An 18,719-nucleotide genomic window follows, 5' to 3' on the forward strand; every position below is an offset into this window, starting at 1 on the left:
TGCCCTCAGCAGCGGCCCTCTTTGTGGCCATTATAAACCGGCGTGCCTCTTCTTCCTCTAGGAGCCCCCCTCACGCCCTGTGCACCCGGCGCCCTTACCAGAAGCCCCGCAGCCGCAGCGCCTGCCCCCGGAGGCCGCCAGCACATCGCCGCCTCAGAAGCCACACTTGAAGTTAGCCCGGGTGCAGAGTCAAAACGGCATTGTGCTGTCCTGGAGTGTCCTTGAGGTGGATAGAAGCTGTGCCGCCGTTGACAGCTACCATCTGTATGCTTACCATGAGGAACCCAGTGCCACTGTGCCCTCACAGTGGAAGAAGATTGGAGAAGTAAAGGCACTTCCCTTGCCCATGGCATGCACTCTCACCCAGTTTGTATCTGGCAGCAAATACTACTTTGCAGTACGAGCCAAGGATATTTATGGACGTTTTGGACCTTTCTGTGATCCTCAGTCAACGGATGTGATCTCTTCTTCCCAGAGCAGTTAAACCTTGGAGCCTTTATCTCTTCCTCTTTCAAAAGTTCCACTTTTGGGTCTCGCTTTAATCTTGTGCATGATACCCATTGTAAAATCCACACTGTGCAAGACTTCTTGGACAGATGTGTATATACACTACATTGGTTTATAATCAGAATAAACTCAGCCCATAAAGCAGAATCTTTTCCTGAACAATTCAAGCTTCAGGGTTTTGAAATGTAAATGTGCACCTTGCTTTAGTTTTGAGGCTGGGGTATATGTGTGGGTGTTTGTGCTTTTCTGTATTTATATGTTTATTGCAGTGGAATCTCCCATTTTCATTCTCAAATTTACCTCTCTTCCAGTGTGAAGTAAGTAGATCAAAGGATTTGAGGTATGTATCTGGCATGATTCTGCTTCTCAGAGATCTGTAGGTTCATGGATAAATGATTTAAACTGAATCTAAATGGAACCCAAAGAAAAAATAAAAAGCAAATTGGTTAAATAGTATAAAATAGGTTAATTTGAACACAGGAAAGGATCTGTTCATCTTTTCTTTTGTCTCTTCTGGGTTGTCAGTTAGATGAAAAAGATCTGCAATGGGCCCTCTCTTTTCTAATCTGGTTTTTCCATTTATTTTGTGCCTTAAAGATTAACGACAAAAGTAAACAGGGCCATTTGTCCATTATTATTTACTCTTCCCTGACAGCCTTTCACCCTCATTTCTCCTTTATCTCCCCCAAACGTAGCACATCTCCCTCAAGTAAATTTTAGACCAAGCCTTTTATAAATAGTCTCATCAGTGACATCACTACATTTCACTCCAAAAATTTGACTTGCTCTTTTCTTCCAAGAATATAAATGCTTTTTATTTTTGGACCACGTTGTGTAAGAAAATTTTCCTTCAAATATATTTTGGTATCTATGTTGCACAAGGTTTTAGAGATGATGAAAGCAATTCTAGTTTACCTTATCACCCAAAGCATAGTATTCTTTCAAAGGAAGTAAATAGTAAAATTCACAAAATACAGTGAGTAAACTATCAAAGGGAAAGCTCCATTTCTTCTTTATTCTCCTATCATTCTTCCTGTCTTAATCTTTTAACTTTGTTTTGATGGTGCTAAGTTTTGTCTGATTTATCGTATGTCAGCTTTGGATAGGATTTTAGAGTATATCCTTTGGAGTCATTTAATGTAACAATTAGATATAACTTCTGTGCATCTCTGTTCTTTTTCAAAGTTTTAATCAAGTTCAGCTTAGGTCATGGATTTTCATTATGAATGCCAGCTATACGTGGTATCAGGTACGTGTTTGAGTGTTGATAGCTTAAGACAGGAGAGCTGGTGTAATTTGGTGGGGGTGAGAGTGTGGTTGGCCATACTTGGAAAGGAATTTGTGGAGTTTGTGAAACAAATTTTCAACTCATCTTCCCATATCATATTTGAATTCATACTCCTACCTTATTAAATAAGTTAGTCATTAATTTTTCCTGGAATTATAAGTGGGAGCTATGGCTTCAATATTAATGCTGCTTTGTTTGCAACTTCGATGGCTTGTAATAAGGAAGCATTCTTGTTGTAAAGAAACTCTTTAGAGACTTTTACCAGTCAGTGTACTGTCATGTTGGGTGTGAAGTTTGATTGATGCTGAAGAAAGCCTACAGATTGTAATTTGCCAAAAGTAAATCCAAAATCTTCCTTTTGCTTTCAGAAAATGAGACCACAATGAGAATTAAAGTTTCCACTAATCGTATTTGCCAACCAACTATGTAGACGTTACTCATTCTAGGACTAATGATGATGGTAAACAAGTTGCCAACGTCATGCCAATGAAAAATTTTAAAGGGAGAAATTGATGATCTTCTAGATGTGTGTGAGCACCTATCTTATATCTGCATGTATATATGTTTTTACCTGCAATGGTTGCAGTGTTATGTGTTCAAGATCATTCCTGTCTACAGAATAGAAAGCCCACGTTCAAAACTGTTCTTTATTGACCGGTTTTGTGGTCACTTGATAATAATTTGCTTACCTAGCCTAGAAAGGTTCCCTTGGTGAACGTTTATTTATATTCACTAATCTTTTTTTTTTTTTTAAAGTTTTCATAGCATTATATAATCAGGTGAAGAAAGCCCAGTAGAAGGAAAATGTTATTTTAGCCTATATTGTGTCATTTCTGTCAGAGAAAAAAAATACTTAAATAGTAACCCTAAAAATAGATTTTCTACAGTAAAATAAAACTGTTTATTACAGGTGGTGGAGGGAAGGTACAAAGAGAAATTGTGATTATTTGAGGGAAAAGATATTACAAGATGGTCTCCTTCAGTTAGCCTGCCATGGGATTTATAGGCAACAGCTATATTGGAGTTACTGATGGGTGCTAGGCTAGAACTCTAGGCTTTTATTTGGGGCAGGTTTTAATGTTGAGGAGTGCTTTCTTTTTGTTTGGTTTGCTTCTTTGGGGACAGAGAATGGAGGACTCAACTAGAAATAGCTACTGGTTACAGATTTTTTTAATAGCAGTTCACGCTCCATGGTACCTTTTTTTATTTCACAATATCTTTTCACAGAGTGTTATAAACAAGCTTGATAATCCCATTTTGGGAATGCAAGTTTGCTACCTTTTTAGCCTGACAATACTTGTGTAAGTATTGCCTTATTGGAAATCCTGGAAACTTCTGATACTTCAACCTGAAATATAGGATGTTTATATGACATTTAAAGGTAATTGTGATGTTTGTTACTCTCTATGCACTTTGTCAGAGTAATCTTCACCCTGTTTTAAGTGTAAGCCTCACATTTTAAAATTACGTTCTTGCCAGTAAATTTATAAATTACATACAAAGACATCTGTTGTTAACAGGTAGCTTTATGAGGTAACTATATCCTTCTATTTCTCTGGACTCACTTTTTAAAATATGCAGAAAACTGTGTGCTGTTTAACACAGTAGAAGTTTATGAGAGAAGTGAAGAGTAGCGCTTTCTTCCTTGAGAAGTGAGTATTTATTGGGATACCATTTGCCTCACAGAGAGGTGTTCCCCACTCTCCTGACCCCCATTGCCAGATAGTAAATGAAAGGTTTAATTGAAAAAAATGACCTAAAGCAAGGAGCCTGGAATCTTAGGACCATCTGTCAGCAGAACTCCTTAGCGGGCCACACCATACTGTTCTCTTGCGCTATTGGATTAAGTGTTAACGTAGTTTTTTTTTGTTTGCTCTTTTGCTTACATTTTCAAAATGATCATTTATGCAGCGAGGTGTTAATACTACATACATTTTTGTCTTGTTCTGCGAATTTTCCAGTACTGTACAAGATTAACAAAATAATGCCTCTGGTATCCTCCTCTCTCACTTCTATACACTGTGATCTTAGCACAGTAGGTTACGGCAAACACTTCCAAGTGTTCTCTGGGACTTTCCTTCTTGGGCTATTTCAGTATCCTATGATTTATTCATTACTTTAGCTTTATCATTGGCCTGTTTTAATTTCCAGAAAAACCATGTCCCAGTATTAGATTATTGAAAATAACTCTTATCTCAAACCAATGTATGATTCTGCCTGCCTTACTATTTACTGGGCAAATGATGCCTCCTCCCCTTTTCTAAAATTTTGGGACAAAAAAAAAAAAAAAGATTAGAACAATTCCTATAAGGTGTTTTGTTAGTGTGGCAGGTTTATCCAATTCCTGAAACTTATCCCCCTTGAGCCAGCCACTGGGGAGGAATAGGATGATACAAACACATGCTTTGTCTTCTGGTCAAATTATTTTATCGTGCTAAGTAAGTTTTTCATTTTTTTTAATTTGTAGAGTCAGTTAATACCCATCATTTATACTTAATTGCCATCTTTTAAAAAAATTTTGTTTGTAAATAAGGTAACTGGGCAATCAAACACCTTTTGGGAAATCCTGGCTTTAGTGTTTTATCAACCATTTCAAAGTTAAATATAAAAATAATTCCTTTGTAGTAAACTTGCATCCTGATTTTTCTTTATTGCAGTTGAAAGTGTAAATAATAAGACAATGTAAGACCTTCCTAATGTCTAATAGAAACTGGGCTATAGCAAGTTGCCCTATTTTTATTAGGTTTTGAAGGTTTTTGTGGGGTTTTTCTTTTTTAAATGTACAGTAGAGTGTTGTCTGTATAAGTGTTAACTGTAGTGGGATTTTGTTCAGCAAGCCTGAAATTTATACTTTGAAATAAACTACTGGGTTTTTAACATCCTGTGTACTCTGATTCATTCTGATTATTCTCAGCCCTTGTGGTTTTTTTTTTTTTTCTTTTGGGAGTCTTTCACCTTGTTAAGAGTCACTGTTACACTGTTCAGTATGGTTCGTTTAACTTGACAGTACCACGGTACTCAAACCACATACAGTTCTCCAGCTTTGAAAGAAAAGTTTGTTATGCAGAGTTGCTCCCAGATTAGATACGCTGCTTTTAACTAATGGGAGACAACATTAAAATTTGCTGTATTATGTGCCTATCCTGCGCCAGAAAAAGACTCAGCTGTTGCTTCTTAATGACCAGAAAAAGAACACTATTGGAGTATTCCTGTTGGAGGTCCCACCACCCCCTAGGGCTTTGTCGTTAAGCACATCCAGCTGGGAGAAGGGGACAGAGCACGAGGAGTACAGGCTGTTAGGAGCCAGGCCTGGGAAGAGTCCACTCGCGAGAACTCTGCCACGTGGCACAGCTGCCCGAGGGCGCCTGGGAGGTGTGGTCTGTGGGGCCAGGCTTAAGAGCAGAGAATGGATTTTCGTGAGCAAGGGAGCAGTTTCTCCCATACTTTGTTGTGTATAAGCTTGTGTGCTGAAACGGTACTGTCATTTATCATATGTAATGTTTTCTTCTACAGCGCTCCACCCTATAGTAAATGCCTGTTTTAAAAATGACAAAATTGGCAGTGAAAAATGAAAGTGATAGCCTGGATTGAATATATTTTATTAAGACTAATTCTGAATGGGAAAACATAGTTAAAATAGTGCCCTTGGTGTCTCATCTCCCTCCTTTTTATGTCAAGTTACAAAATTGGTTTCATGGTAATAAAATCAAAGTTGTAGGCCTCTGGCATGCCCTCATGGAGAGTTTTGTTGAAACGGCTCCAGTGAAAAACAGGGAGGCCGCCTTGTACTGTGGGCCCACTGATGGCATAGGCTGTGTACTTGGATGCCAGGTAGATGTCTGCCACCTGCAAAGAGAGAAGAGGGGGACCTTTTAGGAAACCACTGGGGAAAAGCTAGACTACGTCCCTGCTGTAGCTGTTGTTCCTGCTGTTTGTCCAAAGTCACAGTATTAGCTCCCCTTAAAATAAAATCTTGCAAGCTTCCACAATAATGCTCTTCTGTTTCCATTTGGCATTCAAATGTGCACTGACTAGTAGAAGTGTGTTAAATTAACCGCCAAAAGTGTGAGATCTGGAATCAGGTTACTCATGTTTGGAATTCTAGCTCCAAAATGTATTTTGACTCCATTTTCTCATTTGTAAAAGTAAACTAATAACCCTGCTTCATAGAAGAGTTGTCATAAGGATTAATGAGAGCAAATACTTGAAGCAGTGCCTAGAATAGATTAATTCCTCAGTAAAAGTTGTTATTAATCAGGGCACTAACGAGTATTGAAGTAGAAGGAACTCGATAAAAAGTGAGGTCCGTGTCTTAAAAACACTTGAACATTGGGTAGCAGCAGATCTTAAGCTTAGAGGGGAAAGCAGGAAATGTCTCATAACTTCTGATTTTCCTCATATTCAAAATGGCTCAAGAGAAACGATATTTTTAAAGTATATGCTTCAACAGAGACTTTTTTGATGAAAAATTGGCAGGCTCTTGTCTCCTGAAAAAAAGTAAAATTTGGCAGATGGCAGCTTGGCTTGGGTTCTCCCCAGTTCAAGTAATTCTCTTTGTGTGTTCTGGAATGGACATAACACTTTTCACACACTTTACTGAATGTCTGCAAATACCATTAAAAAGAAATAAATACAAAAGCATTCACTGGGGCTTCATGTGTGCCAGGCTCGCTACATCCACTAAATTTTTCTTACACAGCATTTTGAGAGTCATTAAGGCTAAAGCTTGGCTCAAACTATTCTAAAGCATCTTCTGTTTAGACATTAAGCTGATAGAAAAAATAATGTATGGGGGGGGGTTGGCATTCTTACAGTTATTAGAGAGCTTCAGATAGAACAGTTAACTCCGCTTGTAAGAGAGTTCTTCCAGAATTTAGGACTGGAGATGCAAATGAAAAGACACATGCCCAAGCCAAAAGTGCAAAAGGATGTGGTAGAATGATTCCTTCCACCAACTAGATGGCTAACTCACAACCTTGGACATCCCAAATCCAGTAGTGTGCTGGTAAATTTTTAACTAACTAGCTCTCTGAGGGAAAAAGACCCCAATTTGTAGTGTTTGCTGATTTCCATGATGTAAATATTCCACCACTTCAAGCTATCAACATGGTGTCAACTATTTTAACAACTGGTTCTCACAAGCCTATGTGAGTGGGCTTCAGCCCCACTGCAAACTTTTTATTACCTATATTGTGAGACACATTACAGCACTTAAGAATTCTAGCATAGTGAAAACTCTTTATTGCTTGAGCATCTGGTCCATTACTTGTTCCTTCAGCTACATTCAGTTCCTGTGTAACGTGAAATCACGCTGCTCTCAGTATGTTCTCTGGGCTTTGGGCCGGTCCTGGTAAGACAAAACCTCCCCAGGACCATCAGCAGCAGCAGCATGATTGTGCACATTTACAAATAACCCACTGAGTACTGCTGTGAACATCTTATAGATAGTAAATGTTGATTCTTCACAACAACCCTTGAGGCAAGTACGCTTATTTCCATTTTTCAGATGAGGACACAGAAGCATAAAAGACGATGTGATTTACAGCTGAGCGGCAGAGCAGGAACTGGAAGTGAGGCAGTAGGACCTACCACCAGACTCTCTGAAAAAGCTGATTCCTGAACTGAGTTTGTGTTCAGAGACATCATTGTGTTTTATGCCACAAAAACCTCTGCAGCTTTGCCTTTGAAAAGGCCTAGGTACTGGTGGAAATTAAATTCAAAAACCAATAGCGACTGGATGGGAGCGGAGTTTGGGGGGAGAATCGATACATGTTATGTATGGCTGAGTCACTGGGCTGTGCACCTGAAACTATTGCAACATTGTTAATTGGCTATACTCCAGTATAAAACAAAAAGTTAAAAAACAAAACAAAACAACCAATAGCGTGTTACCTTGGTGTCATAGCAACCTCCAGGACTTGGATTAAGTGAGTTCAGGTCCTCACGGCAGCAGATGGTATTGCAGGGATCACCCTTACTGTAAGTATCGTTCTTGTAATCTAGGAAACAAGTGATGGGGAAAAGAGTGAGCACTGACCATTCCGAGATCCACTTATCCACAGTAAACTGGACCTGTGAAAGCCTAGACGATCAGAGAGTGTACCCCAGAGACCTCCTCGGCCCAGCCTGCTCCCATATACAGAAGTCACCTCCGACGTGTACTGGGAAGAGGCAACCGCAAGTCCCCTGCTCCAGGCTCAGCCTGGTCTCAAGAACCTTGCACAGTGAAGAATGGATGGAAGAGAGATAACAGAGGACAAATGTACATACATTTTTTTTTTAACAAAATAAATACAAATCTGACTCGATACTGTTCATCAAAAATAAAGTGTTTATGAATAATTATTGTTTTAGTAGCTGCTTTTCTCCTTGGAAGGAAATCTGTGTTTGGGACGGTAGGGTAAAAAAAGTACCCTACATGGGTTCTTTCTTCCGTGTTTTACATATAACTTTTTCAGTTAAAAAAATATGTAGAATCCTCTTCCCTATCATTTTTATAAAAGAGGACAAAATTCTATTTGTTGAGTATATAATATGCAGAGTATCAGTTGAATACTAAATAATTCAATAACTTCTTATAATTCCTTCTAGTACAGAGATGATAAAATTACATGGATTCTTTATCCATGGGGAAGAAAAGGAGTTTTGAAGAATGATTCTTGAGAAACGTGCCACGTACTGTTGTATCGCATGATATATTTCATGGATTCCATGTCGGTCACTTTCCCTTGGTCGCGCCGGAAGATTTTGGCTCGTGAAGCCAGATCGTAAGAGTAGTCCGAACCCAGCTTCTTAACCAACACTGGATAGCCGCTCCAGTTGTAGATTTTTTCATGGAAAGGAATGTTGTAGGAGGACCAGTATCCTAATTTGGAATGGAAGGGAGGGGAGGGTGGGATGGACGGGGAGGAAGACAGAAGAGAGAGGGAACAAAAGAAATGTTATTCGTGGTACTTTCTTTTGAAAATTGCCACAGCTGTGTAATTACAAAATGATACTACATAGAAAATAATGACTGTGAACCCTGGCAATCAAACAGATCCTGTGAAATTTACAGACTCGGTATACCTCTAGATTATTCCATTAGGGGAAGAAGAGCATCAGGATTCTTTGGTTTTTCACCCCAAATTCTTAAAGCAATCTATTAAGCAGAAGAGAATCTGAATTCTAGGCTCAGGGTTGAATAACTAGACCTTAGGCAGTTAACCTCATTCCCCCAACCCCTTTTTTTAGCAGGAGGAGGGAAAGCAAGAGTTCATAATGTGAGGGGAATGGAGATGGTCTTTAAGGTTCCAGTAGGCATTTAACTCCTCTGACGCTAAACATTCATAAAGGCTCAGCTTCATTCAAAGCTTCACGGTGTGCCAAGGTCACTAGGCATCAAACATGTGACACACCTTTAGTAAAATCAACATTTCAGGAACAGCTCAGATTACAGTGGCCTAGGGTGTTGCCTATGGGATAGTCAGTCAACCTTCACCATTCAGGGATTAATTCCCACTCCCATATTCCCTTAGCCCTTGTCTGCCTTTTTCCCTTCTTACTGTTTTATAGGATCCCCTACTCGGGGGTGAAGTTATTAAGAGAAAACAAATGACAAGACATTCAACGTTGCTGATTCTGGGGCACAGAGCCAGCATCAGGAAGACGTGAGATAAAGACAACATTGAAAGTGCAGGCTAAAAGTCACATTTATTATTGCAGTATACCTAGGTTATACAACTTGGGAGCTAGACTGCCTGGATCTTAAGCCTGGTCCTGCCATTATTAGGTATGTGACCTTACACGAATTTTTTAACCTCTCTGTGCCTCAGTGTCTTCATCTATAAAATGTGAACAATGACAGTACTTACCTTGTAAGGATCATTGTGAGCGTTAAATGAGTTCAAACAGATGGAGTAGCTTACAACAGGGTCTGGTACTTGGTAAGCACTAGATGAATATTAACTTTTATAATTATAGTTCTCTACGTGAATAGCTCAAATGAATAATAAAAATGGCTGCTTTATACTTCATATTTTCATAAAGCTTCATGATTAAAAAAGGATTTAAAATAGAGTATCTTGTATAATATCACAACCACCTGCTGATGTATAAATATTACATCCCTCCTTCTAAAGGAAGAAACAGAGGTTCAGAGAGGTCGAATGCCTTCCTTCTGACTAAAAACACCCAGGGCTTCTATCGACATATCACAGCTGCTTCCAAACACTAGGAGGTTTGCGGGACTTTTTTTTTTTTTTTTTAATGGCTGTATGATATCGCTTAATTATTTAGGAAAATCACATGTTTCTTTCTGAGCCTTTCTTCCCTTACAGTAAGATGGTAACAATACTACTTATCTGGAAATATGTTATGAAGGTCAAACAAAAGAATATAAGTAAAAGGTATGTCAAGTATATAGTAGACACTCAATGAATTTAACTCTGTGTTCTTCTTGCCTCTGGGGGGAAAAAAAACAAACTACAGACAGATCAGCATCAACTTGTTTTAGTCCCAGGGTAGACCTCTTCATGGGATCTAGGAATGGGATTGCAAAGAACCTGAATCTACCATCATATAATCAGCGGCTTCCTATTATTATCAGGCTCTTAGGACCAAGTCAGACAGCTAGGTTCTCAGTTTTGAACTGCCATGCTACCCAAGTAACCACCTAATGATGTGGCTTCTCAGGTGGATTTTCCAACAAGAGGAGGTAGGTCCGTTACTTGGTAGCATCTGATCTTCTTGGCAATTGAAGTTTCCACCTTAGTTAATTCTGTTTTATGCACATTATATGCATTTAGCTGGCAGGAGCCACCCTGGAGTGAGGCGGTTCCCTCTGGGTGTCGTTACAAAATGGATTCGAGGACCTGGGAAATGAAGGACCAGCCCTGATCCCCAGGACCCATACCTTATCTTGGTTCTGTTCCTACTCATCTCTCAGCTGATCTATTTCAACAGTTTCCTAATTCTCCTCCTGTCTTCTCTCTGACCTGTCTGTTCTCCCTTTTCAAAGACTCCAGTTTTCTAAAGGATAAAGGCTAATTTTTAGTTTTTTAAGGAACCTCCACACTGTTCTCCATAGTAGCTGTACCAATTTACATTCCCACCAACAGTGTAGGAGGATTTCCTTTTCTCCACACCCTCTCCAGCATTTATTGTTTGTAGATTTTTTGATGTTGGAAATTCTGACTGGTGTGAGGTGATACCTCATTGTAGCTTTGATTTGCATTTCTCTAATAATTAGTGATGTTGAGCATCTTTTCATGTGCTTTTTTTGGCCATCTGTATGTCTTCTTTGGAGAAATGTCTATTTAGGTCTTCTGCCCATTTTTTGATTGGGTTATTTGTTTTTTTGATATTGAGCTGCATGAGCTGTTTGTATATTTTGGAAATTAATCCCTTGTTGGTTGCTTCGTTTGCAAATATTTTCTCCCATTCTGAGGGTTGTTTTTTTGTTTTGCTTATGGTTTCCTTTGCTTTGCAAAAGCTTTTAAGTTTAATTAGATCCCATTTGTTTATTTTTGTTTTTATTTCCATTTCTCTAGGAGACGGCCCGAAAAAGATCTTGCTGCGATTTATGTCAGAGTGTTCTGCCTATGTTTCCCTCTAAGAGTTTCATAGTGTCTGGGCTTACATTTAGGTCTTTAATCCATTTTGAGTTTATTTTTGTGTATGGTGTTAGGAAGTGTTCTAATTTCATTCTTTTACATGTAGCTGTCCAGTTTTGCCAGCACCACTTATCGAAGAGAGTGTCTTTTCTCCATTTTATATTCTTGCCTCCTTTGTCGTAGATTAGGTGACCATAGGTGCGTGGGTTTATCTCTGGACTTTCTATAAAGGCTAAACTGACTGCTCAGCAGGATCCAAAGGCTGTATTTTCCCCTGACTACCTATCTTCCGTGTCACAGCCTTCTCTCTAGCTGTCTTGGGCTAATAGTTTCTCCTTCACACCATGGTCTTCATGCCTCTATTTGTTTGACCTTGTCCCCTTGTCAAATTGCTGAGCTCCTTTCTAGCCTGTAAACCTCCACGCAGACATCATCTTCTCTTTCATTTATTACCAAACGTTCACTGAGGACTTCTTATGTGCGCTGAGCACTACGTTCAATGCAAGGTGTCAGGACTTGCTACGTGTCGGCAACGTGCTCAAGAATTGACAAAAATTATCTCAGTTAATTATCATGACAACCCTGTGAAATTGCAAAGGTCCACACTCCCACATCGCAAAACTCTTGGGGGCCAGATGGGTTTCAGAATTCACGGTTTTCCAGGTTTTAGAACAGCAATGGTGTGTAAATTACAGACGATGTTGCAGTCTCTGTGGGGAGCCCCTCATAATCAAAGACATTGATAACTCTGTAGCCTGATGTATAAATTCTCTCCAGAGGAGAGGAAATAAATAGAGACTATAAATAGTTCAAGTTAGTTTTTGCTACCGAGTGAGTTCAGATCAGGTCATATTTTGCTACCACAAGAGAGCTAGGACGAAAAACAAAGGAACAAAGAACTTCTAGTTTTAGAGTTTTGAGATTTTGTAATTACAAATAAGTGACTAGGGACCTGTACCATTACTGTCAGGTTTTACAGATGAAGAAAGCGAGGCTTGGAGAGAGCGGATAAGATTTTGAGGAACAGATAGTCAAATCAAGGCAATGTGACTCCGAAACCAGTACTTCCAACGTCTGGGCTGTGACCTTGCCCTCCAGAACCGCCTTCTCTCATCCCTCCCACTGACACGGTGCCTTCTTTAGTTTCACCACTAGGTTTGCTACACCAGAGCTTATCACTGCTCTTTGCTTTCTGGGTTCGAATAGCTTCTTTGGGTGCCTTGCTTCCCTATCAGACTGTGTGTTGGGGATTCTACATCCATGCTTTTCCAGTCCCTGGGCCGGAGTAGCACTCCCATAAATAGTTGCTGAACTAAAAGTTTTACTTGGGAACCCAGGAGAGAAGGTAATATTGGAACCATAAGTAGTCATAAGATTGTGAATGCCTGGCTTTGTCCCAGTCTACGCATAAGAGTAGATTATGCTGTCACGTAAGATTCTGAGGTGCAGGTTTTACATGTTGTGCTGAACCTGGTCATTCTTTCCCTGTGTGACTAGCAATGGTATTCCCCTCCTTTCTTCCCCACCATATACTCCCCCCATCATACACTCACACACCACATATTATCCATCACACACACACACACACACACACACACATCAGACTTCCAGACCTCTAGCAAGAAGAAAATACCTGTCCGCAGAACATCGGTTTGTTCAGAATATTCTACATACGTAGGAATTTGCTCCACAATGTACAGAGTGCCTTTATCAAGGCTGTAGTTCAGATTTACCTTCTTCAGGTCCAGGACCATGTACTGATTGTTATACGTGCCTGAAATATCGGGAGACATGAAGACAGGGCATGGGTATGTCTTTACCAGTTAACTCCAGATCTAAACGTACGTACATGCCTAAAAGTTATTCTGCAGGGCCACTTACCAGAGTTGTATTTTGAAAAGACCTCTGCCCACTGCTTGCCTCCATTTGCCATCATATTGGCCACCCGGACTCTTTGCCAGGCCAGGAGAGACTGGGGTACCACGTGCTGCAGTAGGGTTTTATTATACACGCTGTTTGTAGTCTGCAGCAATACCAAACCACTGCTGAGAAGGTAAAAGTCGTCCAGAGACTCCAAAAACCCTACAGGAAACACGAATATACAAATCAGCATAACACATATGCAAAATATTGAGGCATCAGTGTTAGCACAGAGCTTTGTGTACACAATGCATTTTGCAGTGTCCGTTACTATTATCCTCTCCCAGCTTTGGTTCCCCTCTGTGGCAGTTACTCAACTGCCATTTCTAAAGGTGCCAGTGGACCTCCATCCCTGGATTTGCCATTGAAAATTTTTGATTTTATGATTTGGGATGACAAGAATACATTAAATCGGGACTATTCCAAGTTTCCAAAATGACGAACAGAGTAGATCCTCACTTGCTAGGATTTTGCAGGAGAACTTTTAATTAGGGGGAGATATTAGAAGGATTCATTGTTGGATAGTAAGAATACGGATGCCTTCTTTCTTTCTCCTTTTCTGTATTTTTCCAAATTTTATGTAATGAGTCTACATAATTTTTTTAAGTAGAAAAAGTATCTACATTTATAAAAGTGAACATGGTTTTGACACTCTGGGTCAATGTGTTTTACAAATGTTGGAAAATCAGCAGAGCCACAAGTCTTTTTTTAAAATAAATTTATTTATTTGTTTGTTTTTATTTTTGGCTGTGTTGGGTCTTTGTTGCTGTGCACGGGCTTTCTCCAGTTGCGGCGAGCAGGGGCTACTCTTCGTTGCGGTGCATGGGCTTCTCATTGCAGTGGCTTCTCTTGTTGTGGAGCAAGGGCTGTAGGCGCCAGGGCTTCAGTACTTGTGGCACACGGGCTCTAGAGCACAGGCTCAGTAGTTGTGGCTCACAGACTTCGTTGCTCCGTGGCATGTGGGATCTTTCTGGGCCAGGGCTCAAACCCATGTCCCCTACATTGGCAGGCGGATTCTTAACCACTGCACCACCAGGGAAGTCCCTCAATGACTGTTCACTCAGCTCTTGGGCTGAGGTTGTTCTGCAGTGTTTGAACTGTACAACCATACTTGGCAGCCTTGAGCAAACTCTGGTAGAAAATCTCCATAGGATAGAACTCTGTATTTCTGGCGTGATAAACTTGGCTAATTCACTCCTTATTGTAGCAGCCTCTATGGACACAAGAGGGCAGGCATTCTTTAATATGTGTGCGTGACTAATACTAACATGAAAGGAGTAGTCTTTCATTCAAGAGCAAGACTGTTTGTTGAAGACAAAAAAAATGGAGGCCACCCAGAGTTCTGGAACAAAGAAGATAAACTGTCTTACAGAAAACTTCAGTCAAGGAGTTTAATTCTATAGTTCAGAGTTTAAGATTAAAAAAAGGAAAAGGCCCAGAGAGGGGACAGAGTCCTGAAACAGTGCATTATAAGAGAAAAAAATGTTCCTTGACTACGTAAAGCTGTGTTCTTGCTCTTATCTGTCACTAGCAGCTTTGGAAGGCACACTATTTTAGATCAGGGTAAAGTGAAACACTTCGGTATGAAGGCCAGCCAGCAAATAACATTTCATAGTAAGCTTCTTGCTAAATTTAATTAAGAAATAAGAGAACCCTTACAGTTCATAAAGCATCTTTCAGGACTTAAAAAATACGTAACCACTTGAATCGTAAACATTAACAATGACCACTTTCCTCTGATTCCATTTAGATCTATTGCTTAGTACAACACAGAAAAGTTTCCCCTTATTATCCTATCAAGTGTGTTTAAAATGTGCCCATTTGGAAGAGTGACATCAACATCATGGGGGGTGTGAGACACTCCCTTTGTCTCTCCCCTTCCATCTACGACCAGTAAAACATCCATAACTCAACAAAGGTTCCTCGGCCCGACACAGCAGCATGCTGGAGGGTTCCACACATCTGTCATCTAAGGGTGCGTGGCCTGGAACACATAAAGCAGGCGGAACCAGAGGGACGGTGAAGGCAGTGCCTGCCATCTCCGTGCCCCAGGTGGCATTGTCAGCAACACCGGCAGCAGCAAGGAACCAACAACCCTGGAGACAGAAATAGTGACGGGGGGGGGGGGCACCAGGCGACACCTCTGACACAGACAGTGGAGGGTGGAAAGTGCCAGCTCTCAAAAATAACCAGAGGCAGCGCGGGTAGGAGAAACCAAAAACTTGTGCTATAGCGCCACCTACTGGGAAACAAAAGAAAGGCATCTAATTACTAACCTATTGAAGAGCTACAATCAAGTGAGAAAAAAAGCTTTACCTAAATTAGAGACATGTTCACCACTTCAAATGCACTGGCAGAGGAGCACTCATCAAGCCCCATGAAGAACCATGGTAACACAGTACCACAAAAAGAAAATGACAGTCCTCCAGAAACCAAATTTAAAGTCATGGAATGTTGTGATCTGATAGAGAATTCAAAATAGCTGTCATGAAGATACTCAACCAGCTACAAGAAAACTTTGAAAGGCAGTTCAATGAGCTCAGGAATGAAATTAATGAACAGAAGGAATACTTTACCAAAGAGATTGAAATTCGAAAAAAGCACCAAACAGGAATTCTGGGGCTGAAGAACTCAATAAATGAGATGAAGAATGCATTAGAAAGCACTGGAAATAGAGCAGACCACATGGAAGAGAGAATTAGTGAGCTTAAAGATGGAAATCTAGAAATGATACAGGGAGAAGAGGAGAGTGAATTAAGATCTAAAAAGTAAAGAAATCCTATAGAACTATCTGACTCTTTTAGGAAGGGCATCATTAGGGTAATGGGTATCCCAGAAGGAGAAGGGAGAGTGAAGAGCGCAGAGGGTTTATTTAAAGAAATAATAGCTGAGGACTTCCCAAACCTGGGGAGGGAACTGGATGGAGAAGTCCACAAAGCCAAGAGAACTTCTAATTACCTCAGTACAAAAAAGACCTTCTTCAAGACACAGTGTATTAAAGCTGTCAAAAGTCAATGACAAAAAAGAATATTCTAAAGGCAGCCAGGGAAAAAAGGATGGTAACCTACAAAGGAATCCCCATCAGTCTATCAGCAGACTTCTCAGCAGAAACTCTGCAGGCCAGGAGAGAGTGGAATGACATACTCGAAATTCTGAAAGATAAAAACCATCACCCAAGAATACTCTATCCAGCAAAGTTATCCTTCACATATGAAGGAGAAATAAAGACGTTCCCAGACGAACAAAAGCTGACTGAGCTCATCAACATTAGATGTGCCTTAAAAGAAACGTTGAAAGAAGCTCTTCTACCTGAAATGAAAAGGCAAAAGTACTGTACACAAAACTTTGAGTAAAATGGTAAATGGACAAACAGAATAAAAAAATTGCAACTTATTCTATATCAGAATAGGTTGTTAAAAACTTAATTACAGCATAAAGATTAAAGGGGAAAAAGCAGTAAAAATAACTCTAGCTACTTTAATTTAGTAACGAACAACACAAAAAGGAATAATTTAAGACAACAAAAACGTAAAAAGGGAAGAGGAAAAGGAGGAAACCCATGTAGGCAAATGAAGATAAGATACTATCAGCAGAAAAAGAACAATTTTATCCATGATAGGTTTCATACAAATCTCATGGTAACCACAAAACATAAATCTAGAGCAGAGAGAGGAAACATAAAAACAAGAGGAAATTGGGAAAAACATCATAGAAAACCACCATACTAAAATGGCAGACAGAAACACAAGGAAAAAGGAACAATGGAGGGAAGCAGCCACATAGCACAGGGAGATCAGCTCAGGGCTTTGTGACCACCTAGAGGGGTGGGATAGGGAGGGTGGGAGGGAGACGCAAGAGGGAGGAGATATGGGGATATATATATACGTATGGCTGATTCACTTTGTTATACAGCAGAAACTAACACACCATTGTAAAGCAATTATACTCCAATAAAGATGTTAAAAAAAAAAAAGGAACAATGGAGATACAGAGCGACCAGAAAATAAAAGATAAAATGGCAGTTCTAAGTCCTCATCTATCAACGATCACCTTAAATGTGAATAGATTGAATTTACCAATCAAAAGACACAGAATAACTGGATGGATTAGAAAATAAGACCCAACTATATGCTGCCTCCAGGAGACTCATCTCAGCTTTAAAGAGAAACATAGGCTCAAAGTGAAGGAATGGAAGTCGATACTCCAAGCAAGTGACAGCCAAAAGAAAGTGGGTGTAGCCATTCTCACATGGGAAAAAATAGACTTCAAGGCAAAAATGGTAGCAAGAGACAAAGATGGACATTAAGTAATGGTAAAGAGGACAATTCGTCAAGAAGACATAACAATTATTAATATATATTGACCTAACATAGGCGCACCGAAATATATAAAGCAATTATTAACATACCTAAAGGGAGACAACAAAATAATAGTAGATGATTTTAATACCCCACTTACATCAGTGTATTAGATCATCCAGACAGAAAGTCAACAAGGAAACAGCAGTCTTAAATGAACCTTAGACCAGATTGATTTGATAGACATATATAAAACATTCTATCCAAATGCAGCCAAATACACATTATTCTCAAGTGCACATGGAACATCCTCAGGAATAGACCATATGTTGGGACACAGAACAAGTCTCAATAAATTTAGGAAGATTAAAATCATATCAAGCATCTTTTCCAATCAAAATGGTGTGAAACTAGAGATCAACTACAAGAAGAAAGCCAGAAATATCACAAATATGTGGCAACTAGGCAACATGCTACTGAACAATTATTGGGTCAACAAAGGTATCAAAGGAGAAATGAAAAAAAATTAGAGACAAATGAAACTGGAAATATGGCTTACCAAAATCTATGGGATGAAGCAAAAGCAGTATCAAGAGGGAAGATTCTAGTAATACTGTAAATGGCAATATTTCTTTTTTATGGCTGAGTAACATTCCATCATATATGTGTGCATGTGTGTGTGTATGTGTGTGTGATATATATATATATATGTCCCACATCTTCTTCTTTATCCATTTATCTGTTTATGGACACTTAGGTTGCTTCTGTATCTTGACAATTGTAAATAATGCTATGAACATTGGAGGGCATGTATATTTTCAAGTTAGTGTTTTTGGTTTTTTTGATATATACCCAGGAATGGAATTGCTGGGTCATATAGTAGTTCTATTTTTAAGTTTTTAAAAAACCTCCATACTGTTTTCCACAGTGGCTGCACCAATTACATTCCCACCAACAATATACAAGGGTTCCCTTTCTCCACATCCTCACCAACATTTGTCATTTGTGTTCTTTTTGATGATGCCATTCTGACATCTACATAAAAGTACTAGAAAAAAACATAGTACTAAAAAAAAACAAAAACCACTGATAAAAGGGGTGAGAGTGGGCATC

General features: G+C 39.6%; 2 protein-coding genes across 6 annotated transcripts in view; one reads left to right on the forward strand and one right to left on the reverse strand.

Moving 5' to 3' along the window:
* The window catches only part of ATF7IP (activating transcription factor 7 interacting protein), a 117,926-nt gene extending 113,254 nt beyond the window's left edge, over window positions 1-4,672 (forward strand). For all 5 annotated transcript variants that reach the window (XM_082352574.1, XM_082352577.1, XM_082352573.1 and 2 more), the window contains one exon: window positions 62-4,672. In XM_082352574.1, coding sequence (XP_082208700.1) covers window positions 62-484 — 423 coding nt within the window. In that variant the 3' untranslated portion in view covers window positions 485-4,672. The remainder of the gene's footprint in view (window positions 1-61) is intronic.
* A 698-nt stretch (window positions 4,673-5,370) lies between these two features.
* The window catches only part of PLBD1 (phospholipase B domain containing 1), a 72,134-nt gene continuing 58,785 nt past the window's right edge, over window positions 5,371-18,719 (reverse strand). The window contains exons 7-11 of the mRNA XM_082352595.1: window positions 13,270-13,470; window positions 13,022-13,162; window positions 8,475-8,660; window positions 7,688-7,794; window positions 5,371-5,641 (exon numbers count right to left, since the gene is read on the reverse strand). Of these exons, the coding sequence (XP_082208721.1) occupies window positions 5,474-5,641; window positions 7,688-7,794; window positions 8,475-8,660; window positions 13,022-13,162; window positions 13,270-13,470 (803 nt within the window). The 3' untranslated portion in view covers window positions 5,371-5,473. The remainder of the gene's footprint in view (window positions 5,642-7,687; window positions 7,795-8,474; window positions 8,661-13,021; window positions 13,163-13,269; window positions 13,471-18,719) is intronic.

The sequence above is a fragment of the Balaenoptera borealis genome (assembly GCF_965194805.1).
Source record: "Balaenoptera borealis genome assembly, chromosome: 13".
NCBI classification, from domain to species: domain Eukaryota; kingdom Metazoa; phylum Chordata; class Mammalia; order Artiodactyla; family Balaenopteridae; genus Balaenoptera; species Balaenoptera borealis.